The sequence below is a fragment of the Macaca mulatta genome, chromosome 10, assembly GCF_049350105.2.
Source record: "Macaca mulatta isolate MMU2019108-1 chromosome 10, T2T-MMU8v2.0, whole genome shotgun sequence".
Lineage (NCBI taxonomy): Eukaryota > Metazoa > Chordata > Mammalia > Primates > Cercopithecidae > Macaca > Macaca mulatta.
The window spans coordinates 94,977,384-95,003,059 of NC_133415.1; the positions used below are offsets into that span (position 1 = coordinate 94,977,384).

Consider the following 25,676-nt stretch of genomic DNA (forward strand, 5'->3'; position numbering starts at 1 on the left):
GAGCACAGAGGAGTGAAGTTATCTTAACTCTGAGTTCAGTCGCTCCTACTTCCAAAGGGGTGTAAGCATAATGTTAGAAACCACTTCAAATATACCTAGCAGAGGGAATTAACTACAGAGAAGTGGTTGCCTGGGTGACAGAAGAGTTGAGCAGCCAGATAGAAGACAGTGGAGAAACTCAGAGATAAGGAGCAACAATGAGAGACTGCCTGCCCTTGGGCTGAAGGGATGGAGGGAGGTGGTGGAATGCGCAGCGCTCAGGAGCTGGGGCCACCTGCTGGAACCTGAAGCCACAATGGGATTCTAGTAGGAGCTGGAGATGAGGAGGTGCTTCCCTTACTGCTAAGGAAGGCAACTGTAGTTGTAATACCCTGGCTTCTCCCTTTCTTCTTCTCTCCAGTCTCCCAGTGCATGTCGTTGCCCAAACCTAGACAGCTGACAGGAGAGCCTGAAAAATGCAACCTACAGGGGTCAGTTACCTGCAATAGTAGAGTGGGAGAAGGTAAGGAATGGGTCCTGTTATGGACAAACAGGCCTAGGGCTGGTATAAGACACACCCCATATCTATCCATTCATTTAAGAATCATTCATTGACTATCTGCCATGTGTCAGGCAGGCACTGTGCTAGACAGCGGGTTATACTAAATGCCACTTTTCTTATTCATCGGGGGAAAAGTTTCAGTAGAAGCAACTAGAGGGAGCAGGTGGGTGGTCTAAGCAATCCTTTTGGGTGGGTGAGTGGAGTGTGACATGGGGGAGGTGTTTGAAGTTAACCTTTATTGAATTCATGGTAGGTACCAGAAACTTTACATACATTATCTCGTTCAATCATTTATGCCTCAAAATAGCCATATAGGTTATTATAAGGATACCAGAGTGATATGGTATTATGAGTCTTCCCATTTCACAGATGAAGGCACTGAGACTCAGAAAGATTAAGCAAATTTCCAAAGTTATGCATCATGTGAGTGGCAGAGAGGACTTCTCGATTATGATTTTCTGACCCTGAAACCCTACTCCGTCCACATAACTTGCTGCCCCAGAGCCTCAGGCATCTCACAGACACTACAGCTGGAGTCTGTGCAAACAGTTGGTCCCCAGTTCCTGCAGGATTCTAGCCCCAAAGAGGACTCCCTGGGGGACAGCCCATCCAGCAGGCTGGAATTCAGACAAAGCCTGGCACCTGACTCTCAGCCCAGGGCATCAGGCCTCTGTTGCCAGCAGTTCCAGAAGCTGTAGGCCTTAAAAAAGTGAAAATGCACATTGTGTTTTCACTCAGTGGTCTCATTATGACTTATTGATTCAGAAATCTCCTTTATTTGTTGAGTTATGCCTCCCTGGGGCCCATAGCACTGGAAACAGAGATTCTGGTTTAAAATGTTGAAAGGGAATTTTTAAAATATAAAATGAAGTTGAAAAACCGGAAAGCAAAAATGATGAAAAACAAAACAAAAAGAAACAAACTTATTTATTCTAGTTAAGTGTTCTTACGGATGAAAGCGATCTCTAGCCACCAGATGATGGTGTTTGACAACATCTCTCCTTCATTTATTAAGAACTTGTTTACTGCATACCTACTCTGTGCCAGGCTAGTGGAAGGGATTAAGAAAGTGCTATCAAATGTGATACTCATGTTAAGGAGTTTGTCAATTTAGTAGAGACAGACTATACGCAGAAGCAAAACTTCCAAATCTAGAAGATGGGGAATAGAGGGCTTTGTGTAGTGACATGTGAATGAGGAATTAAAAATGAGTCAGGTTTGGCCAGTGCACAATGAGGAAGTCTTTCCATCAGAGGGAACTGCTAGAGTGAAGGCAGATATCCTGAAAAAAGCAAGCACAGTTGGGGAGCTGCAAGGGTCTCCTATCCTGGGAAAACAGAGTGTGAGGGGAACAGCGATGGGAGGGGAGACAGAGGAGGCAGCAGCGGGTGTTTCATTCAGAAGGCTCTCCATGCCCTGTGAAGCCACGGAGACCCAAGGAATCATGCTGGGCTCTGCAGGGCAGCCTAATACAGTGTTTCTTTTCTGGGACAGTGGAAAGGTGCTTTATTATGATGTTACCAAAATTCATGCCTACACAGCTAACTTATGTCAAGTGAGATTAACTTTTAATATATGATGTGAGATATGGAGCTGTGATCAGATTTGGCTTCAAATGTTAGCTCCATCACCTAGCAAATCAATTGATCGCTCTTAGCTTTGGTTTCCTTAACAAAATGGAGCCAATACTACATGGCACGAGAGGATTAAATGAGAAAACATAGGTGTGAAAAGTGCTAGGACATGAAGAAATGAGAGGACAAGCCACAGACTGGGAGGAAATATTTGCCAAACACATATCTCAGAAAGGACTTTTATCAAAAATACACAAGGAACTCTTAAAACTCAGTGAGAAAACAAATGACCTGTTTAAAAAATGGGGGAAAGATCTGAACAGACGCCTAATCAAGGAAGATGTACAGATGGCAAATAAGCTTACGAAAAGATGTTTAACATCATGTGTCATTAAGAAATTGCAAATTAAAACAACAGGATACCACTACATACATATTAGGATGGCCAAAATCCAAAACACTGACACCACCAAAGGCTGGGGAGGATGTGGCACAGCAAGGCCTGTCATTCACTGCTGGTAGGAATGCAAAATGGTACAGCCTCTTTGGAAGACAGTTTGACAGTTTCTTACGAAACTAAACATACTCTTACCATACTAGGATCCAGCAATTGCACTTCTTGGTATTCACCCAAATGGGGTGAAAACTTATGTCCACAGGAAAACCTGCACATGTATGTTTATAGCAGCTTTGCTTAAAATTGCAAAAACTTGGAGGCAACCAATATGTCCTTCAATAGGTGAATGGATAAACAAATTGTGGTGCAGATGGTCCCTCCCTTAGGATGATTAGACTTAGGATTTTTTGACTTTATCATAGTTCCAAAGCAACATGCATTCAGTAGAAACCATAATTTGAGTACACATATAATTGTTCTGTTTTTAATTTTTGGTACAGTGTTCAATCAATTCCCTGACATATTCAATACTGTATTATAAAATGCCACTTTGTATTAGATGATTTTGCCCAACTATAGGCTAATGTAAGTGTTCTGAGCATGTTTAATGTAGGCTAGGCTAAGCTATGATGTTTGGCAGGTTAGGCATATTAAATGCATTTTTGACTTATGATATTTTAAACTTATGGGTTTATGGGCATATAACCTCACTGTAAGTCAAGGAGCATTCATCATATATCCATACAATGGCATATGGTTCAGTGAGAAGCAGAAATGAGTTATCAAGCCACAATAGACATGGAGGAAACTTAAATGCATACTGCTAAGTGAAAGAAGCCAATCTGAAAAGGCTCCATACTGCATGATTCTGACTATATGACATTCTGGAAGAAGATAAAACTCTAGACACAGGAAAAAGAGCAGTAGTTTCCAGGCGCATGGGAGGAGGGAAGGATGAATAGGTGAAGCACAGAGGATGTTTAAGGCAGTGAAACTATTCTATACAATAGTGCAATAGTGGATATATGTCATTATACATGTGTCAAATCCTATAGAACTGTACAACATAAAAAGCAAACCCGAATAAACTGTGGACGTTAGCTAATAATAATAAATCAATATTAATTAATTGTAATGAATGTACCACAATAATGCAAGATTTAATAATAGGGGAAACAGTACGTGGGTGGGAGGGAGTACATGGGAATGATGTACTTTCTGCTCAACTTTTCTGTAAACCTAAAACTGCTCTAAAGAAAAATGCTAGGACAATGCCTGGTACACAGCAGGTGCTTAATAAATGATGGTTTGGGGGCTGAATATGAGGCAGGCAGTGAGCTAATAGCAGACATACTTAGAAACTTAGGGCTTTCCATTTGCACTCTGTACCAAATACAGATTCATCTGTCTGCAGAGGCAAAGAACTATTGTGTGTGTTCACTAAAGGGTGGAATTCAGCTGCAGGTCCACCAGAAAGGCATCGCAAGGAGTGGCAGTGTCCTTATGGTTTATTTATTCATTTTGGGAGATGCTAATATTATTCTGTGTCCCCTTCTTCTTCTAACTTTATATAATTAGAAGGATAAAAAATCGTGTTTACCCACACGCACATGGAGAAAGATGGGGCGGCAGGCGATGGGAAGGCGTTTATACGAGGTAATTTACAAGCAGCCCAGAATGTTCATTATGCTCTATCTACATTTTGCAAGCTTGAAAAACAGCTAATTTGGTACTCCTTGTTTGATATTCAAGACAAGGAGAGGAGTTAAGAGTCATGCAGAGGAGAAGCAAACTCCTCAATGAGGCAAGAGGAAGGTGCAGGTGCCTGCTCCCCTGGCTCTCAGCTGAGGTGAGAGATGGGCAAGAGCTGGCTGTGAGAAGGAGGGAACTGGTGGCAGAAGGCACAAGGGAGACATGGTACCAAGACACAGATTCAAAGACCTCCATTTAACAGAAGTCTAGGGGAACATCATCACTCAGTCTGCAGTCAATCTGCTTTTTCTTGCTTGAGGTCAAAGACCAGTGGTATGTTGGTAAATGTTTAACAAACAGCTCCCTGTGGGAAAAAAGGCCCTGATCAGTAATATCTGCTGATTTCTGTGGTGTAAATACTCCCACCATGACCGATTTCAAGCTATCAACATAGCATCAACCAGCTCACAAAATTCCTGAAAATTTAACAATCTGCTCCTGCAAGCTGGTATGAGTCAGCTACAGAACACCACTGACAGAGGACAAAGCCTAGCACACCCCGCAATGTCTTGCACGATCTGATGGTTTGGAACCTACTTATCTCTCCAGCTTCACATACTGCTCTGATAACTGTGGTCTTCTTTCAGTTGCTCAAATGCACTATGTTCACTCTGACCACAGAGTCTTTGCATGTTCAAAGAACACCTCCATCCAAGCTGGCAGTTGTGCCTGGATCCTGGGCTCAAATTCTTCCTCTCCTCATAGCTGACCCCTCACCACACCTGTAGACCCAGCCTATCCCTTCCTAAAACTGGCAGCCAATTCTTGCCTTTAGCAGAAGGGAGGTTATGGATTGGGTGGGGTCTGAAGGCAGACATGAGGCTTGTCACACACTAACCATATCACCTGGGGCAGGTTACCACTTCCCCTGAGCCTTTATTTACCCAGCTATAACATCCAAATCATATATATCTATGCAGACTTGCTGCAAGGATTAAAAGATGTAAAATATGAACCCACCTGGTATGTTGTAAGAAATTAACACAAATATATAAATTCAGTTTTGTTTTTATTCTAGACCTGGGCCAATAGCATCAGCAGCACCTGGGAACTTGTTTGAAATGGAAATTCTTGGGCCCCAGCCCAGACTCACTGAATCAGAAACTGTGGGGTGGGGCCCAGCAATGTGCATTTTAATATGCCTTCCAGATGATTCTGATACACATTCAGGTTTGAGTATACAGACCAATGTTTAGTGATTTAGCATAGAGGTGCTCTGGTTATTCACTTCAATCTGTCTTGGGAAAGACCAGAAGATCTTACTGGAAATGGGCCATAAGACTAGAGACTCACCTTGTGCCAGGTGGTGGGGAACAGAAATTTACCTGTGCGGAAAGTGTAAGATGTTCCAGGCACTTACCAAATGCCATAGGATGCTATGCCATTTGATTCTCATAGTAACCCTATGAGGTCTATTATCATCATCCCGTTTCATGAATGAGAAACTCAAGGCTCCAAAAAGTTTCATAACTCAGGAGAAGGTATAGGGATAAGGGCTTCCTTTTAGAGTTGTAGGCTCCTTACTCTCCTGGAACCATGAGATCCATGACCTCCATACCTTGCTATGCCACATCTCTCCAGCTCCCACTTTCCTCCAAGTTCTTGGACTCCAACATTGGTCCTCATCCCACTAAGGTCTCATGGCCACCCCAGATAGAGGGTTCACTTTCCTCCTTCATACAGTTTTAACTCTCAGAACAAACCACAACTCCTTCTCCCTCCCTTCATCATCAAAGATAGCCCAGTAAACCTGTCACCTCAACCCACATCCACTTAAAGAGAGAAAAAAGAGGTGGGGCTGGGGAGAGAATATTATTTGGATACTTGATATTCTTTCTTCCCGTCTTCTGGGCACTACAAAGGGTAAAGAACAGTGCATTTTTTTTTTTTTTTCAGAGAAAGGAGATTTGACTCATTACAATGAATTGTGGAGCTGAAAAACCATTTCCTACAAGTATTGGAAATGTTAATGCCATCATCTTGCGGGAGTGGATAAGGAGGAGGTAGGTAATTCTGCGGAGACTGCCTGGGTACCTCATTGAAGTTAAAGGTCTGCACATTCAATCTTGATTGAATTACCATTATCAAGAGAGGCTGGCTTGGGCATGACGCAGAGACAGCCCGACATTCTGTGTACCTCCTTGTCCTGCCAGATCCATGCTGGCTGAAATGGGAAAACTCCTCTTTGTGGGGTCCTGGGAGGAGCTGCTCCAGTAGATGCAACCTTTGAGGGACTGAAGGGGACTGAAGTTGAGAGGGGCAAGCACCAAGACAGGACCACCTGTGTCCTAACGATGCCATCCAGGCACTGCCCACTGCCCCAATGACGGGCCTTTCTGAAGGAAGGAAGGGAGGTTTCTTATTTGTATTTCCTCAGAAGAAGAACATGAGATATGTATTTGGATGCAAGTAGTTGGTGTGGGGGGTGATCCCAGGAAACACCAGGAGGGGAGTGGGAAGTGACACAGAGAAGAAATCTAATAGGGGCATGTCATTCAGCAAGTTGCCACTGTGGCCAGTTGAGGCTTAATTTGGCTGAGGAGCTCTGGGAGACATCATAGAAGAATGTGCACCTTCAAGTCATTTCACCTAAGCGGAGAGGGAGCTAGGGTATGTATATACCCACTTCCATCAGTCATTGATTGAGGGCAGGTTCTGGGGACATTTAATATTCTGGCTTTTTGGGCCTGCCCTGCAAGAAGGCAGAGAAGGCTCCAGTGGCCAGAAACTCCTTAGGAAAAGAATGAAAGGTGCTGGCAGTTTGAATTAGCACTAGCACACATGCAAGTAGTGAGTGTTTGGGGATATGCCAGGGTACCAATGATTTCTGCACCATAAGGCATCTGTAGGACCCAGGCAAGGGCCACCCTCAGAGATAGTAAAGCAGAATGGAGGCTGAGAGGAGCACTGAGCAGGGCACCCATTCTGTCACCCCCAGCTCTGTCTCCCCAGGTATCAGCAGAGAAACCTGCTATGAGAAAAGGCCTCTGGGTTTTGTTTTGAACCTGAGTTCCTCACTAGGAGTGGGGGTCCTCTCTGCACACCGTAGCCCCACCTCCTTCTGGAAAAGATGGGCCTCTCTGAAGAGCTCATCTGCTCTGAGGATGGACCTTAGGAACACATTCTCCCCCAAGAAAATGGATATGACTTGATGCAGAGAGGACTCTTTGGTAAGGACTATGTGCCACCCTGGCAGGCAAGAGACCACAGCTCCAGTCATGGCTGTTCTACAGACTTGCTGTGTGACCTTGGGCACGGTGCACTCCATCTCTGGGCCATATCTTCTTGTCTATGAACTCAAAAAGGCTACACTAACTCATCTAGACTTAAAAGTCTATGACTTAATTTAATAAACATTCAGATTTAATAAACATTCAGCTTAATTTGGCCTCTCCATCCTGAGAGCTCCCCTAGAGCCATCTGACAGGTGAGAACCTGAAGGTCAGAGAGGTGAAGTGATGATGCTGAAGGTAAACAACAGAACTGCGATGAAAACCTGAGCCCACCTGACCTCATGTCTAAGACCCCAATACACCTGAGCCCAGTGACTTTTCCTAGATTGGTGGAAGAGAAGTCTCAGAAAATGTGCTGATATCCTGTGTGCCCTCAAACCCCCTCTCCACTTCATCTGGCTCTCTAATCCAGGAGGCTGATTGCTATGGCCAAGATTGGACATTGTCAAAGTTGCACATGCATCACCATCACCTGGAGGGCTTTTAGAAATACAGATTGCTAGACTCTGTCCTCAGAATTTCTGATTCAGTCAGTCTGGGGTGAAGCCCAAGAATTAGCACCTCTAATGAGTTCCCAGGTAACGCTGATGCCGCTGCTCTAGGCATTACACTTTGAGAACCACTGGATTAGGTCAACAGATCCCCTGTTCTCTGGATTCTGGTTGGGTCCAGCCAATGGAAAGCACAGGCAGAAGATTGGGCGGAGGGAGGAGAGTGTGATGGAGGTACTTACTCCTCCAGCACCCCTGGGTGGGGTCACCATGGGTGGCTGCCTTGCCACCTAAAGGTCGCACCCACCTCTGGTCAGGTCATCTCTCTTTGGGTCCTGGTAACCCCTCCCTACCGAATCCTTCGTGGTCTGAGGATGGAATTTAGTCCCAAGGTACTGCACTATCCCCTGTAGTCTTTCTACATCTAGATTATACTTTTATAAACAACTGATCCCAGAAGGGGGCCTCATTTTGTAACATTTGCAACCTCTGTGATCACTTCGGCTTCTCAGTGTCAGCTCCTTCCTGCCAGTCTAGGAAGCACCTCTTAAAGTTTACATGGAGAATGCTTTGGGATTCCTGAATTTCCCCTTGCCAATAGTCTCTGCCCTAGAGTTACTTGGAAGCAAAGGACTCTTTGTTCTTATTTTACCCATTCATTTCCTTCCCTTTCACTTCCTTTCCATGTCCACTCCCTAGAAACCCCACTGTCTCTATTACTAAATTCTAAATAGAATCACTTGGAAGAAAGGGGATATTTTGTCAAGGTCTCTCGTTGTTTCATTTGTAGGCAGTGCCCTCCCTCCTACTTGTCCCCTTTAATCTTTTCTGTTCTCCCTGGCCTGGGCCTTTGTCCTCCACTCCAGCCTCTCAGTGCTCTGGGTTCCTTAAGATGCTAATCACAGCCAGTTTTCTTCTTGCGCCAAGAATATTTCTATTTATCAAGCTGCAGCAGGCTTTGCCTTTGGGAGGGACACATACAAGGGCAGGAACACTTTCCATTCCTCAGGGCTGTTTCTTTTTTACATATCCCATTTCAATTCCAGGGTTTTTTTTTGTTTTTTGTTTTTTTTTTTCCATTTCTCTTTTTTTCTTGATTCCCCTTTATGTCTTGCGCTGCTTTCTGAATTCACTGGTTACCTCAGCGCTGTCTCCTTTCAGCACTGAATGCAGACCTGCTCTGGCCCTGATCTCTTGCAGAATGATTGACTCTTAAATTAGAAAGAGATTCTGGTTTATTTAAACCCATCAAGGTGGTATCGTCAAGGTGCTTCAATTCTGTCTGTCTCCATTTGGGTTTCTCAGAAGTAGATCTAAGACAGAGATTTTAGTCCAAGCAGTTTATGTAGGAGGAGACAGGAATACCAGTAGGAAAGGGGGGCTGTATGACAGGGAAGAGAAAGCAGCTTATTAAGGGTGAGGTTTCAAGCCCATTAGGACTGCAGGTAGCTCATCCTCACCCCTATGGGAACTCCAGAAGGAACTTCAGGGGAACGGTGAAGAAGCTGGGGTATTTCGTGGTGGAGGGCTTCTCCTGGGGTTATTAACCCTTCAGGATTTGCAGGCTGCCTGTGTCTGGGCAGGGGATCCTTTCTCAGCTTTGGAGAAAGTCCTCAGTCTAAGAGATGCAGGCAGGGCAGGGCTAGGGTGAAACAAGCTCAGAGCCTCAGCCATAGGCCAGAATTGTGCCCATGCAGGGTCAACAGCTGAGCGTGGGCATCTCCCTGCATGTTTCACCCTCATCCTGGCCCTGCACACCCCCCTACCAGCTGCGTGCTGCTCACAGTGAGGCCGTGGGAAGTAGGTGGGACACTGATGGCATCTTCTGCAGTCCCAGCGCTGGAGTTCTCATTGCCTTCATTTTTCCTGACTTCCTGGATCCTGCCTTCTCAGAAGCAGCTTGCAGAAGGGTTAGATTGTTCTTGTCCTTCTCTCTCTTGTGTCCCATCTTGCCACTGTCTTCATTCAGGCTCAATATCTTCTTCCTTACTGGAATATCATTGTTCCAAGTGCCACTGGGCCCAGCTTTCTTCACCCCTCCTTTCTGGGTGTTCTCTATCATAGTTGGGAAGCAGAGAGAAGAGACCACTGCTCATGCCCTTCAGAGACTCTCCCACATTCAGTTCCTATTTACTGGGCACTAACCATAGGCCAGGTTTGGGGAAACCAAAGTGGAAGGGAGTCGTGGTCCTGCTGTCATGGAGCATCTATTCTAGCGATGGAGATGGCCATCAACATTCCTCCAAATGCCTGTCAAGCCACAGTCATGACAAGGGCTAAGAAGACATATATAGTGCTCTAGGAGTGAATAGTGGGGCTCTGAACATTTTCGAAGGATCAGAAGAATTCCCTAAGCAAGGGATGACTGAGCTGAGATCTGAAGAATACATGGACCTTCACAGGTCACAGAGAGAAAGGAAGAGAACTTTAATAGAACAGAATGTGCAAAGGCCTCATGACATAGAAGGGCATGGGGAGCTCAAAGAACTGAAGGAAAGCCAGTGTGGCTTCAGGGGAGAGGCTGTGATAGAGAGGGTATCGTGTGAAATAAGACTGAAAAGACGGCTGAGGGCCTTTCCATAAGGAAAACCGAAAAGTGAAGGGAAATCATTCGAAGGGTTTTTAGTGGGAAAATGACATCATCCAATTCATGTTTCAAAGAAGTTTTTCTGGCTTCTATCAGGGATCAGACAGGCAAAAAGTTGGGGCCAAATTAGCTGTGGAGTAACCAGAAAGGAGGCTGGGCAGCGCCAAGTGAGAGCGGATGATGATCTGGGCCAGGCTGCTGCAGTGGCAATCCAGGGGAGATACAGAGCATGCCTTCTGACCTCAGGCCCCCCAGGCTTGGGCCTGGATAGGTAGCCCAGCCTGGGTATCCTTGTCTCTCAAGGATTCAGGGTCCCTTCACTGTGCTCTAGTCATTTCCCCTTCTTCTTCCCTCCTTTCTTCCTTCGTTCTCTCTTTCTTTTTCTTTGTTTTTCCTTTTTTTTGAGGCAGAGTCTCACTCTGTCACTCAGGCTGTAATGCAGTGGTGCAATCATGGCTCACTGCAGCCTTCACCTCCTGGACTCAAGCAATACCCCCACCTCAGCCCTCTGAGTAGCTAGGACCACAGGCGTGCACCCCCACACCCAGCTAACGTCTTGTACTTTTTGTAGAGATGGGGTTCAGCCATGTTGCCTAGGCTGGTCTTGAACTCCTGAGCTCAAGGGATCTGCTTGCCTGGGCCTCCCAAAGTGCTGAGATTACAGGCATGAGCCACCACGCCCGGCTGTCATTTTTTCCTTATCTGTGCCACATCTCTAGGAGAAAGACATTTTTAAACCTGTTTTACAGAGAATAAAGGTTAGAGTGATGGACTAAGATCACATAACTTACAATGTATGGACCCTGTCTGAACTCACAGCCTAACAGGGAGATAAGTGACTACATATTTTAGGGTACAGTATCCACAGTGCAGGAGCAGAGAATGCTGGGGACCAGACAGGGCAAGCAGCTCCCTGTGGCGGAGTGGGGGCTCCCAGGAGCAGGAGCTCCACTTCCCAGGACCCATCACAGGGTCTGCTTAGAGAAGGCCCACATGTCATAAGTCTTAATACATGTTTGCTGACTGTTTGAATATCAGTTCTCAACACTTCACTTGCAAGAAATCTTGCTGTCTGAATTACCATCTTCCAAGAGAAAAATTATAAATGTTTTCTGATTAGTTCTACCATTCATAGCCCATTCCTAAATCAGCACAGGAAACAGCTAAGCTAAAACTTCTGCCTTTTTCTTCCTTTACAATCTGCCTGTATCTTACTCTTTCTTCCTCCAAGTTTTTTCTTAGGCAATGTCTAGACAGTTAAAACAAAACAAAACAAAACAAAACTCTGAATTGTGCTAGAAATAATTTGTCATTCAGGATCCTTTTTTTTTTTTTTTTCCTTTTGGATGAACTGGATTACTCTGAGCTGAGACCAAGGGATGCTCCTCACACCATTGGTGAGATGTCAAAAGGTCCAGGTTGGTTACACTGAGTCAGACAAAGGCTGTTGTAGACTCCTGTTCTAATTAGAATACATGCTTAGCATTTTGTACGAGATAACTTTGTCTTCTCTGTATTTATGTTACTTTGAAGGCTGTACCTACCAATGTTTGGCAGTGACAATACTTGTGTGTTACCTATGCATGACATTCAGTTCTGTGGCAGTCTGTCTCTTCCTCACCCCCCAGAACTGAATACCATGCACCTGTCACACACAAGTTATTGTCATTGTTCAGGCCCCATTATCCCTTCGTGAGACTCTTGCAGTAGTCTGCTGACTGATCCCTCTGCTACCAGCCTTTCCCAATGAAGTACACCTTCCATATCTGCTGCCCTAGTGATCTTTCCAAAATGGACATCTGATCATGCCCACCTCTCCCCCACCAACCTGCCTTCTTCCATGTCCCCACAGGACATGTCCTGAGTACTCAGTGAATCCTGGTTAATAAAATAAGGTGGAATGATAGATCCATGCTGCTCATCAGTGACCTCAAGAAAGTAACCCTATGGGTAAGAGTCATGGTGCCAGGCACTGCAGCAAGAGTTTTATGTGCCTTTAAATGCTCCTCCTATTATCTTCATCATTTTAAAGGGGAGGATACGAAAGTTTACAGAGGTCAGGTAACTTTCCCCGGGCCCTACAGTTGGGATAGAAACCTGGGCAGTTTGACTCCAGAGGGCGCTAACTACTCTGCACTGCTGACTTCATCAATGAGTCACTCACTGGGGTTGCCTACAGGAAAGGTAAATCTCATTGCTGAGCGCAGGCAATGTCCTTCCTTAGCCCTGCATAAGAACGTGCTTTCCCCTACAGGCTCAGCACCTCCCGAGTTGCACTGATGCAGACCTGAGGGCCCTCACCTCGGAGCCCCTGCCCTGCTATAGTGGGGTCAGGTAGAATCTGTGTTGCCTTAAACTCTGTCTCTTGTATGATAGGAGTAGCCCCGGGCTCCTGTGGGGCCTGAGCTGGGCATACCCCAAGCCCCAGGTGTATGCCAGAGTTACTGGCTTCTTCTGAGCATCAGCCTTTACTTCTGAGCATCGGCCAATGTGACTCCACCTTCTTGGAGGAGCACCATTCTCTTGCCCGGGTGCTTCAGCCCCTCCCTCACAGGCTGGGGCCCATGCTCCTCACCCCAGGTTGCTGCCAAAGTCCTCCTTTGAATTAGAGGAGCTTCTGGGAACACAGAGCTCATCTCTTTGTCCAGCTGTGGGGTCTTCTGCATGCCAGCCCTTTTGGCTGGGCTTCCTCCCCGACCTGAGGAATTGAGCAGGCAATGCTCGGTGAGACCCAGCCTTCAGAGGTTCTACCCCAAGAGGCTTCATGGTTCTGCTGTGCCCTGACCCAGCTCCCTGCCTGCTCCCTCCGGCTGAGATCAGCCATGCTCTGTCATCCAGTCTAGGGATGACAATAAGGCTGAAATAAAGCTTCCATCTTGGCATGTGGATACAAAGCTAGAGACATCAAAGATTATTTGATAACAAATTCCAGGTAAATAATAGTAATAGCCTCTTTTCCCCTGTGTCCTCAACACCCGAATCTTAGGAGCTCCCAGAAGGGCACCTACAGGATATGATGTTCCCATATCGATTCTTATTGCGGTTTTCATCCTCCTTGGCTGTGTCCCACGAAGCTGTCTGCCCCTCTGGTAAGGCCTAAAAAGCAAGGACAGAGTGGTTAGAGTGGCCTGAGATAGGAGCTTTATGGAAGTGGAGATGAACCAACAGGGGGAAGTGAGACCCAGTGCGATGGGACTCCTAGTGGAAAGGGCTAGATGTCCTTGGATGGGGCCTGGGGAGGACGTAGATTTTGGTCTTTCCATGGACCAATTCTCTTGTTCATTGTTTCAAATGTTATTGATGTCTTCTGTGTCATGAGTTCACAATCTAGCCCAGTAGGGGAATCGCTTGTCCATTCATTGAATTATTCATTCATACACTCAACAGATACTTATTGAGCCCCTAACATGGGCTGGGCACTGTTTTAGGTACTAGGGATACAGAGAAACAGACAAGTTCCCCTTGAGCTTCCAGTCAACTAGGAAATGTAGCAAATGAAAAAGTAAATGTGTAATTTTAGATATGAAAAATGCTATGATGAAAATAAAGCAGGATAAAGGGATAGTGATGAGGAATGAGAATTATTTCAGATTATACACTCTGGGAGGGCTCCTCCAAGAAGGTGACATTTAAGTTACAGTAGTCCTCACTTATCCTTGGAGGATTTGCTCCTAGACCCCCCAGTGGGGACTCCTGAAACCATGGATATTACCGAACCCTATATATACTATGTTTTCTCTTATACATACATATCTGTGATAAAGTTCAATTTATAAATTAGGCATAGCAAGAGATTAAGAACAACAATAGAATGACAACAATATACTATAAGTTATGTAAATGCAGTCTTTCTCTCTCTCTGTAAATATCTTAATATTTTTTGACTGCAATTGACCTTGGGTAACTGAAACCATGAAAAGCAAAACTGCAGATAAGGGGGACTTCATTAATGATAGATACTGTAATTCCTTAATATGAAAGAGCCAGTCACACCAAGAAAAGTAGAAAGTGCTTTTCAGGCAGAGGGAACAGCAGGTGCAAAGATGGTCAGGCAGCAACCAAATGACCATATTCAAGGACTGGAGTGATGTGAAGAGGGGAGAAGTAGTGATGGTAGTATCTAGAGTGGATGGGGGAGTCCAGATTATATAAGGCATTGCTATTACTGGTTAATTAATTGTGCATTATTCTAAGTATGATGAAAAATCATCAGAGGGTTTTGGGCAGGGGAATCATCTGATCTGATTCATGTATTTCAAAGTACAATCTGGCTCATGTATGGAACACAGGCTCTGGGAGGGCCATGGAGGAAGCAGGGAAATCTGCTAGAAAGTTGTGGCAGTACTCCAGGCAACACATGATGGTACCTTGGACTCTTAGACAAGGGTAGTGGTGGTGGACGTGTGAGAAGTGATTATTTGCAGGATGTTCAGTTGAATATTGTTGACTTGGGTTGTCTCGGAAGCAGACTCAGAGATAAGAAGTCAGGCACAAGTAGTTTGTTTGGGAGGCAATCCCAGGGAGTTTGGGTGGGAGAATGGGGAAGTGGTACAATCAAGGGAATGAAGTCAATATAGGGCACATCAATGAGCAGGTTACCACTGTGGGCAACTGGGGCTTAATCCAGTGGGCACATCTCATGCCTCACAGCTATCCCACCATGGGGGTGGTGCAAAGTTGGGGTAGTTATTGATGAGTTCTCATCCAGTATTGGTTGAGGACAACTCTTGGAAACTCCCCAGCACTTCCTCCATGCTCTATGGGCAGAGTGTGCATATTCTTCTGTCTTGAAGAAGCCCTCAGGCAAAAAGTCACAGGTGCTTACAGGAGGAAACCATCAGGTGGGCATGCATGGGAACAGTGAGTGTAGACTGGATGTGTGCAGGGCACCAACACATCTGCCATAGATGCCGACTGTGAAGGAAAGGGAGGAATGAAGGCTGACCCTTAGAACGTTGAAGAACTGAGTGGAGAGAGATGTTATTTATTGAGACGGAGAAGCCTGGGTTAGAAACAGGATTGGGGAGGTAAGAATTAAGTGTTGTATTTTGGGTAAAGTGCTTAGAAGAGTGCCTAGCATTGAATACTGCATACTTTTTAAAAAATATGTTCAAAATAACAAATAATGGCAGCCACATTTGAGATGCCTATTAGATATCCAAGCTGATGTTGAATAGGCAGTTGGACACAGACACCCAGAGCTTAGGGGTAGGGAGGAGAGAAAAGTCATCAGTCAGTTTAAGAGGATGGCAACCACCGATAAGACAGACAAGTCAACAAACATGAGACAATTTGCAAGAGTTATGAGCCAAGTGGTATGGAAATACAGGGAAGGGTACAGTCAGTTATTTCATAGAGAGGGAGGACGGGCAGTTAAGGGCGTGGAAACAGCTGTAGAAAAGCTGCAGAAGCATGATGATCAGACCGTGTTTTGATTACTGTCTCTACTCTACCTTTAGTAGTATAGGCTGAACATCCTGCTCACGCCCTTGCATTGCTTCTGAGACTGAATTTGTAACACCTTCAGTCTACACAGCTCTCTGTCAGCAGTGCAGGAGAACCCACCATTCATCTTAATACACCAGCCTTGCCTTTGCCCATCTATTCCTTACTAGGTCCATCCTAAGCAAGGAAGAACCTGTAACCAGGTTGATCCGAAATTCAGCCCCTCAATAAGCCCTGTTTTATTGGCAGGTTCTGAACAGGCCAGTGCTCACACACGGTTGCACCTGTCTTGCATCTGGTCTGTCAAGTGTTAAATCAACCTGAGTGAGTCTTTTCCTAGAGTGGGAGTTGGAATGCTTTTTCTGTAATGGGCAAACTAGAAAGCAGTTTGGGCTTTGTGAGTTGTGTGGACTCTGTTTCAACAACTCAAACTTATACTCAACTCTACTGTTGTAGAGTGAAAACAGTCACAGATAAAAAGCAAACAAATGGCCATGGCTGTGTTCCAATACATCTTTATTTACAAAAATTGGCGTTGGGACCGGGTGCAGTGGCTCATGCCTGTAATCCCAGCACTTTGGGAGGCTGAGGCGGGCAGATCACAAGGTCAGCAGTTGAAGACCAGCCTGGCCAATGTGGTGAAACCCCGTTTGTACTAAAAATAAAAAAATTAGCCAGGCATGGTGACACATGCCTGTAGTCCCAGCTACTCAGGAAGTTGAGGCAAAAGAATTGCTTGAACCCAGGAGGTGGAGGTTGTAGTGAGCCAAGATCACGCCACTGCACTCCAGCCTAAGCAACAGTGAGACTTTGTCCCAATAAATAATTAGGTAGATAGATAGATAGATAGATAGATAGATAGATAGGTAGGTAGGTGTTGGGCTAGATTTAGCCTATGGCTATAGCTTGCTGACCTTTATTATAGAAGCATGACTATGATCCTCATCCATGCAGTGGTTGAGTAGGTGGAATTCGTGCTCATTCTGCTACCTAGCAACTTCAGATTCATTAGAGGGTACAGGAAGGAGTTCTTTGCCTGGGCTTCTCAGGCTGAGCCATGTTCTACAACTTAGCCTTTCTTAGGTTTTAGACTGTGGTAATAAAGTGCCTTCCTAGCTATTAATGGGTCATAATTTTGTTCTTTCTATATCCAATGTCGTTAGACTAACATCCTGGAAGAGAATCAAAACAGGTGCTAGGCTTTGGGCATCAATCTCTGACCTAAATCTGGGTAGGGCAAAAATGTTACAAGGATAAGTAAGTGCTCATTTTACAAATGTGAGGCTTATGTCTCACTTTTCTCCCTTGTTCTTTCTCCTTCTCCTTTTCCTGTTTCTCTTCTTGCTCCTCATTCTACCAAACCTTACATCCATCCTGCCACCAATTTAGGCCATCTCTAGGTGGAAGATGCTTCTAGGTACTGCAGGTAACTCTTAGAACTCAGATTCCAGCCCTAGCCTCCTCCTCTATCCCAGTCAGGTAGCTCCAGCTCCTCCAGGCAACTTGCCAGGTCTGTTCTCTGTATGTGAAGGGAGGTTGTTGCTTTCAGTGTTAGCACTGGATTTCTGGATGTCAAAGATGATCTACTGAGGGTGGATTTTGCACTTGAAACCCTCTGTGATAAAAGCCAATTGTTCATCCAAACATGTCCCCCTGAAAGTGGGGTGAAGCCAAAAGCAGGACAGCATGACTGTTTTCATACTGATTTTTTGAAAAAAGAATTGTGTTGAGTACTTGCCATGTGCCAGGGTTTGGGTTACCGTTATCTTAAGGTCTCTTTATGACTGCACATTAGAATCACCTGGGGAGGCTTTACGACTCCCAAAGCCAAGGTCCCCCCCAAGACCAATGAAGTCAGACTCTCTGGGGTGGGGCACAGGCATTGGTAGTGTTTAAAGCTCCCCAGCTGATGCTGCTATGCAGCCATAAGTTTTGCAAATAGTGACTTTAAAATACTTCCCTATGAGTCTCCTCATTGGTTTCTTTTGTTTTGGGTTTGTCCCCTCCAATCCATTCTCCACTGTAGTCAGAGAGATCTTTCTAAAATGTGAATAGGACCCAGTGACTCCTCTTGCCATTGCCTTCAGGATACATTTCAAACCCTTTAGTGCAACGTCCTTAACGACTTCACCCCAAATGCCCCTGCAGCCTCAATTCTTGTCCTTACATCTATATTGCCAGTTATAAGGTGTTTAAAGTTTATAAGACTTTTTACATGCTGTTCCCTTTGCCTGAAATTCCCTTCCATCTGAGTCCCTCTGACAAACTCCTACATATCCTTCAAAACTCAGTGTAAGCATCTTCTTTGTGGAATCTTCTCTGTTCACTCTCCCTCACCCCACTGCATCCCCAGGTAAAGCCAGTTACTTCTATTATTTGATGGACTTCTTTGCATCTCATAATTTAACTCTGTTTCTCAACTTGGCCATGGGCTTCTCCAGGGAAAGGGCAGCATCTTTGTCACGACAGTATCTCCAGAACGTGATGCTGGCTCTATACTTCAGATGTGCTTGAAAGACCTCTTTAGGATGAATGAATGAGTGAAATAATTAGTAAATGAGGTGGCTTCTGTGCTTTCAGAGGGCAAATATCCTGGGATCTTAGAGGTGTCGGTGACCTTGAAAATGGCTTAGTTGAGTTCCCATCCACAATGGCCTTCCAAGCAGCTGAGAAGTGGATCCATAGCATCTATCACTTGGATACCCTCCATGACAGATAGCTCACCACTTCTCCAACTTTTGGCTTCACTTTCGGACAGACTCGCCAGAGTTTTTTCTTTACTCAACCTCACTGTACTTTGCCTGTGCCATCTCATGGGGCCCCACAGAGTAAATGTGTGCCCTTTCTCTGTCCTGTGACATCCTGCAGAGATTTGATGAAACTCTCTTCTGTTCACTCCCAGAATCGTTGAATGGCAGTTTGGGGTCCTCTCACCATCAACAAACACCATGCCTTCCAGGAGACACCCCAGCATGCCCCTATCCCTCGACAATCCTAAACCAAACAAAACAGTTGTGATAAGTGAGTGGCACTTTGTGGGGAACCACACAGGCCCTGTCATGGTCCTGGGAGCCTCCGTCTCCCTTAGTGGAGGCTGAAGCGGACTGAGTGGGCCTGGAGGCTGTGACAATGTTTACAGAAGCAGAGGAGGGATGCCTAATAGAGCCACTGGGAGGGAGTGGTAATGACCCCGTAATTGGCAGACTTTGATCACACATCCATTTCCCTTTTTGGGGAGCTACAATCTAATAAGGGATAATCTCTTGAAGGAAAAAAAATATGAGGGGGAAAAGTATGAAAGAGAGACTCATCTCCATCTTCAAAGTGAGCAAGCCGAGGGCATTATTTTTCCATTAGTGGCTAGTTACAGTAGATTGACCAGGGAATGGTGGCAGTCATTAGGCGCTAATCACATTCTTTTGAAACCAAAACTGCCATCTCATTATGTTCATCCATTATCAATCTCCACTTTCCTTTTCTCATTCTCTTCTCCTGAGAGTGCTGAGCCCTATTTTTACATTTCTCTCTGCGTGTGAAAATGTTTCCTACTCTTCAACAGTGTTGCTTTTCCAAGGCAGTCTTTTTTTGTTGTTGTTGTTCAAAAAATGTATTTGGGGATGTCCTTCTCCCTGGAGAGCTGCGCTGTGGTGTTTATAGAATCCTCAAAAGTCAGATTTGGAAGGGTCTTTTGAGAAAATTATTGACTCATTTTATAGATCAGCAAAGTGAGGTCCCGAGACAGGAAATGACTTGCCCAAGAATATACACTGAGTCTGTCCCCACTCCCTCCCTCGATCACTTCCTTCCTTCCCCAGAGACCATCTGGATGCCAGGTGCTGGGATACACAGGGACCGGGGCAAGGGACTACCTAGGGTAGTGTGGGCAAAACTCTGAAAAGGGGAGATCTGAGAGGGAGAAAAGCAGCCCCTGAATTCTGGGAGCTGAGCTGGCACTCACAGGTGGGCCTTGGTGCTCTCCTGCTGAACATGGACAATTTCACGGAAGACTAACCACAGGCAAGGCCACTCTGAGGCCATGATGAAACAAGACAAAAACAAGTCGTATCTGGACGCAGACAAAAATATGAACATTGTCCAAGCCAAAAAAAAAAAATTACTAAACACCCCCCTATTCTGGTTAATATGAGCGACTACCGATTCTTTGCCAATTACAGCTCTAGCCGCTGTCTGATCTTCCCTTCTTTTAGGTAAGATGTATTACGATATCTAATCATACCACTTCCCAGTGTGTCCAACCTAAAACAAAGCCTCACCTCCTTAGGCACTCTTTCAAATCAGCAAACACAGCCCACACTCTGAGTCCTTTCTAACATCCTCTTCCTCAAATGTCCCACAGGAATGCGCACTTCCAGGTATGCATGTACCTCACTGCAACAAGTGATAAATCCAACTCCAGGAGGTGTGTCCCTGCTGATCTCTGGCCAATACATTTCAGCTAAAAACTAAAGGATAAGCAGGTACCAGCTTTGGCAAGAGCTGGGGAAAGAAGGTTCCATTCAGAGGGAACAGCAAGTGCAGAGGCTCTGGGATGGAATAAATTATTTGTGTTCTAGAACTTGAAGGGAGGCTCTCCAGAGCAGAGAGAATAAGAGGAGGATGACAAATAATGTGGATTTGGCTTGGGGTTGGGGCAGGGTGTTCAATCAAGGTCTTGTGGACCAAAGACAAGAACGTGAGTTTTATTATAATTCAATGGGAATGTTTTGGAATTTCTTTTTTTTTTTTTTTTGAGATGGAGTTTCACTCTTGTTGCCCAGGCTAGAGCACAATGGCATGATCTCAGCTCACCACAGCATCCACCTCCTGGGTTCAAGTGATTCTCCTGCCTCAGCCTCCCGAGTAGCTGCGATTACAGTCCTGTGCCACCACATCCGGCTAATTTTTGTATTTTTAGTAGAGGTGGGGTTTCTCCATGTTGGTCAGGCTGGTCTTGAACTCCCGACCTCAGGTAATCTGCCCGCTTTGGCCTCCCAAAGTGCTGGGATTACAGGCGTGAGCCACCACGCCCAGCCCAGAAACTTTGAGGGGGAGGCTGAGCCAGTGCCAGCATTATGATAAATGGCAGACAGTGCTTGTCACTGGAATCTTCTTTATCCTTGATGATAGGCTTTATAGATTTTAGAATAAAATTATCATCTGATACCCGCCCCAGACTAACTCTCCCTGTGATTGCAACCCACCTTCCTATCCACAGAGCTGAGTCCATGGCAGGCTCAGACCACATGGCCACAAGTCACAGACTTCTTGTGTTCTGCTGTGCTGACTTAGTCCACAGGACTATGAAACCTACCTTAATGTCCCATTTAGTACATTAATTATCTGCTAGAACTGAGAATGATCCCTGATGCCTGTGTGGCTGATTTTTTCTTCTACCTGGCTGTACTGAGCCAAACCAACAGAAGCTTGCCATCCTTCTTGAGATACTCTTCTTTGCATCTAAGACTTTTTGAGTTATGCCTAAAATAGTAAGATGTCAAAACACAAAGCTTCCTAGAGCAGCTCACTACCAATTCAAGGCTGGGGGCATGCCAGCCCATTTCGTTTACCTGTTCACCTCCTATCCTCAGCAGATTCTGTCATTTGCAATGCCCCCCTTCACTCCCCTTCGCTTGACTGTATCCCTGGAGATAATTGGATATGTTATGCCCTAGGGTGCAGCAAAACCAGGCCCAGGGATCGCTGATGAGGCAGTTCCTGGCTGATGCTCCAGGGCACAGCTGAGGGCTTGCCTCCTCCATGTTCAGTCCAGCCTGCCAGGATTTGCCCACACCCCTGCCCAGCACTGTGCTCTCCTGGTGCAGGGAAGACTCTGGAGAGGTCTTCAGCAAGGAGGCACCATTTTACCTGGGTCTTTCCTTCATTCGTCTTGTCAAGAAATACCCCTTGCACACTAACTGTGTATACGAGTCAGGGAAAAGGCAGAGCTTTGCAAAAGGTGGACAGACTAGAGTGTTTGAATATTTTTACTGCAAATAAGTTCACCACTTCAAGTGTCAACAAACGTTTCTGAAAACAGTCAGTAATGCATCCTGCAGGTTATGGGGGGGGAAGGTTTTAACTGTGCAGAAGTAGCACAAGGTAACTTTTTGGTTGATGAAATTCTCATGTGTCCTGATTGTGTTGGTGTTTATATGACTCTATGCATTAGTTAAAACTCATAAAACTGTACCCTCTCCCTCTCCTTTATAGTACATTTTTAAAAATGGAAAATAACACACCCCACATAATTTTGTGATGATTAGTGACTACCCAAGACAATACCCACAGCACCTGGCACAATGCCTGCTACACAGTAAGTGCTCAGAATCTTCCATCTTCCATATCCTCTTTCCCAGTGATATAATATTGAGCCTTTTTGGCCCACTTGTGGAAATCATTCTCTTGCCATCTTCAGTCAAAAACATCCAGGATGTTTTTTTTAATTTTACTTTAAGTTCTGGGATACATGTGCAGAACATGCCGGTTACATAGGTATACATGTGCCATGGTCGTTTGCTGCACCTATCAACCTGTCATCTAGGTTTTAAGCCCCGCATACATTAGGTATTTGTCCTAATACTCTCCCTCCCCTTGCCCTCCTCACTACGCCCCGACAGGCCCCGGGATGTCATATTCCCCTCCCTGTGTCCATGTGTTCTCTTTGTTCAACTCCCACTTATGAGTGAGAACATGCGGTGTTTGGTTTTCTGTTCCTGTGTTAGTTTGCTGAGAATGATGGTTTCCAGCTTCATCCATGTCCCTGCAAAGGACATGAACTCATTCTTTTCTATGGCTGCATAGTATTCCATGATATATATGTGCCACATTTTCTTTATCCAGTCTATCATTGATGGGCATTTGGGTTGGTTCCAAGTCTTTGCTATTGTAAATAGTGCTGCAGTAAACATATGTGTACATATGCCTTTATAGTAGAATTATTTATAATGCTTTGGGTATATACCCAGTAATGGGATTGCTGGGTCAAATGGTATTTCTGGTTCTAGATCCTTGAGGAATTGCCACACAGTCTTTCACAATGGTAGAAACATCTAGTGGTTTTTTTTTTTTTTTTTTCCCTTACAAGGGCAAAGATGGGAACTCTCTGAAACATCTATTCTGGTTTGTCTCAGACCAAAGGGATTCCCAGGATGTAGGACTTTGTTTTAAAACTGGGACCATTTTGGGCAAATTGGGACAAGCTGGTCCCTCTAGGTATAGGTAAAATAGCATTTAGGGAATGGGAATGTTTCATAATCTGTTGGGAGCCTAAGGTCTGGCCTCTATTGTGGTCCACAGGTTCAGTGAACACATTTACTAATGTCAATGGTCAGCTTGTGAGTGACAAGGGAATCACAGCTCTGCAGGTTATGCACAATCCAAGGGCATGGCACCTACGGAAGCACCATGCATATGGCAGAAGTTTTAGGGTTTCCATATTTATTATGAACATTTTCTGGAAGGTGACAGTCAAATATCTTGAGACAGGTGCACATTTTGCTATTTCACTCTAAGGTGCTGTAGGAGTTAGTGGTGGCCTTGGCAGAGGCCAAGCTTTCAACAAATTCTACCTTCTGTGCTGAAAAGCACAAGACTTAGGGATTATAAATGTGGACAGAGAAGGCAGGAGAGGATGACTAATGACGTCTACTCAGTGGCATCAGGAGAGCAAATATTATTGCATACCATGTCACTAAATAGACAGTAATTTATGAGTTCTGCTGGTGAAGCTAAGTAGAAAATCAGATTGCAGCAAGATGGGGGTATTTGTCTGTGACAGGAGCTTTGATCAAGGCAGAGAAGTTGAGTGCAAGTCTGCATGCAAGTCACAAAGTACTCTTTAAAAGGCCCAATTAAAAGCTACAAGACCTCCTTTAGATGACAAATTCCCTGCCTTCAAGAAGTCTATAGCTTAACGGGGAATCTCACACGAGGGTACCTCTATTCCTCCCAGCTGTGAGCCTACAATCTTGGGGATCCCCATAACTCACTTCAGGCTACAGACTTCCAGCTGCCTTCATGCGTCTCCATGGTCATGCATGAGCTTCTGGGTGGCTGACTCTAGGCCAGCAACTCTCCTCTAAACTTGCAGCCAGCTACATTGAAGAGGCAGACTGCCAGGGGCCATGATCATAACCTTGGTAACTCTCTTCAAGAAAACTGTGCAAGGGGTATAAGATTCCTATTAAATCTCCCTAACTAGTTTCATTTTATTTCTCCTTTCATAGGCAGGCATCTTTGTTTCTCCTCAAAAAGCTGGCTGCAGCATTTTAATCGTTTCGTTTTTTGCTTCCAAGCTTTGCACATGTAGCTCCCCCTTATACACAACCTTCTCCTCTACCCATCTTCTTCTACTTTTCTCTAACTCAGAGTCTTATCTTTTGTGAAACTTCTGATAGATTTTGGCAACAAGAAGTGACAAAAAGCAAGTGTGTCTCCAAAGCATTTGAACTAGAGTTCTGTTACATCATTACATGGTGCAGCAAGACCATGAGCTTTCTTTAAAGTAGCATCTTTATTTTCTTTATTTAGCTTTCTATCTCCAGTGCCCAAACAGTGTTAGGTGCACAATAAATACTTAATCAGTGTTTCTGGCCACATGAGTGTTCATAAAATAGAAGCATATACTATCAGCCTTTAGAATTTCATGCTAAGCTTGTAGTCAAACATTTCACAGATGAAAATGAGACCCAGAGAGGAAAGAATCTTGCCCAAGACCACCCAGAGTCTCAGGAGCAGATTGAGAACCAGGTTTTGTCTCTTGGTCAAAGGATTTTTCTATAGTACCACCTGAAAATTGCTCATTTGGTTGGGGGAGATCCTGTATTAAATACACAAAAAACCCACCATGTGCTCTGTTACAAACCATATTGTAAGTAGAACAATAAAAATAGGCTAAAAGGGAAAGACTGAGTCTCTTCCCTTTTCCCTTAATGGGGAATCTCACACAAGAGTACCTCTATTCCTCCCAGCTGTGAGTCTACAATCTTGGGGATCCCCATGACTCACTTCAGGCTACAGACTTCCAGCTGCCTACACTCATCTCCATGGTCATACATGAGCTTCTGGGTGGCTGACTCTAGGCCAGCAACTCTCCTCTATACTTGCAGCCAGCTACATTGAAGAGGCAGACTGCCAGGGGCCATGATCATAACCTTGGTAACTCTTCCAAGATCCTAGATCCCTCCAAGATCCTTGGTAACTCGTCCATGATCATAACTTTGGTAATAGTCTCTTCCATGTGAACTCTTTCCTGCTGGAAAACTCCCAAGTTTGAAACCACATGGGTCACTGATGACTTTTGGCCACTCCCTGTAATGGCTTATTGTCTTGTTTTATCAATCTGGGGGTGGAGTGGAGTGAAACGAGCAGGTGGAGCCTAGGTATTCCTATTTTGGTCATTATGAGTTCCCAGAGTTGAAGAATCCCATGGATTTCCCATTCATGATTTGGGCATGGACCAGTAATTCCTCATGCCCCTCCCTAGAACCATGCCCATCTACAAATTGAGGACCTGAACCAGAACCTTTCTGGGGTTGCCTGTGATGGGATATTCTATCACTCTGTTACCAACTGAGGAGAGCAAACCTTGTGGGAGAAGCAGAGGTGTCCTCGGACACTGCTTAGGGGTCTCTGAGCAGAGAAGGGAGCACCTGGGG

General features: G+C 45.1%; 1 protein-coding gene across 3 annotated transcripts in view; it reads right to left on the reverse strand.

Moving 5' to 3' along the window:
* The window catches only part of PTPRT (protein tyrosine phosphatase receptor type T), a 1,118,573-nt gene that overhangs the window by 51,994 nt on the left and 1,040,903 nt on the right, over nt 1-25,676 (reverse strand). For all 3 annotated transcript variants that reach the window (XM_028828430.2, XM_077949122.1, XM_028828427.2), the window contains one exon: nt 13,584-13,671. In XM_028828430.2, coding sequence (XP_028684263.1) covers nt 13,584-13,671 — 88 coding nt within the window. The remainder of the gene's footprint in view (nt 1-13,583; nt 13,672-25,676) is intronic.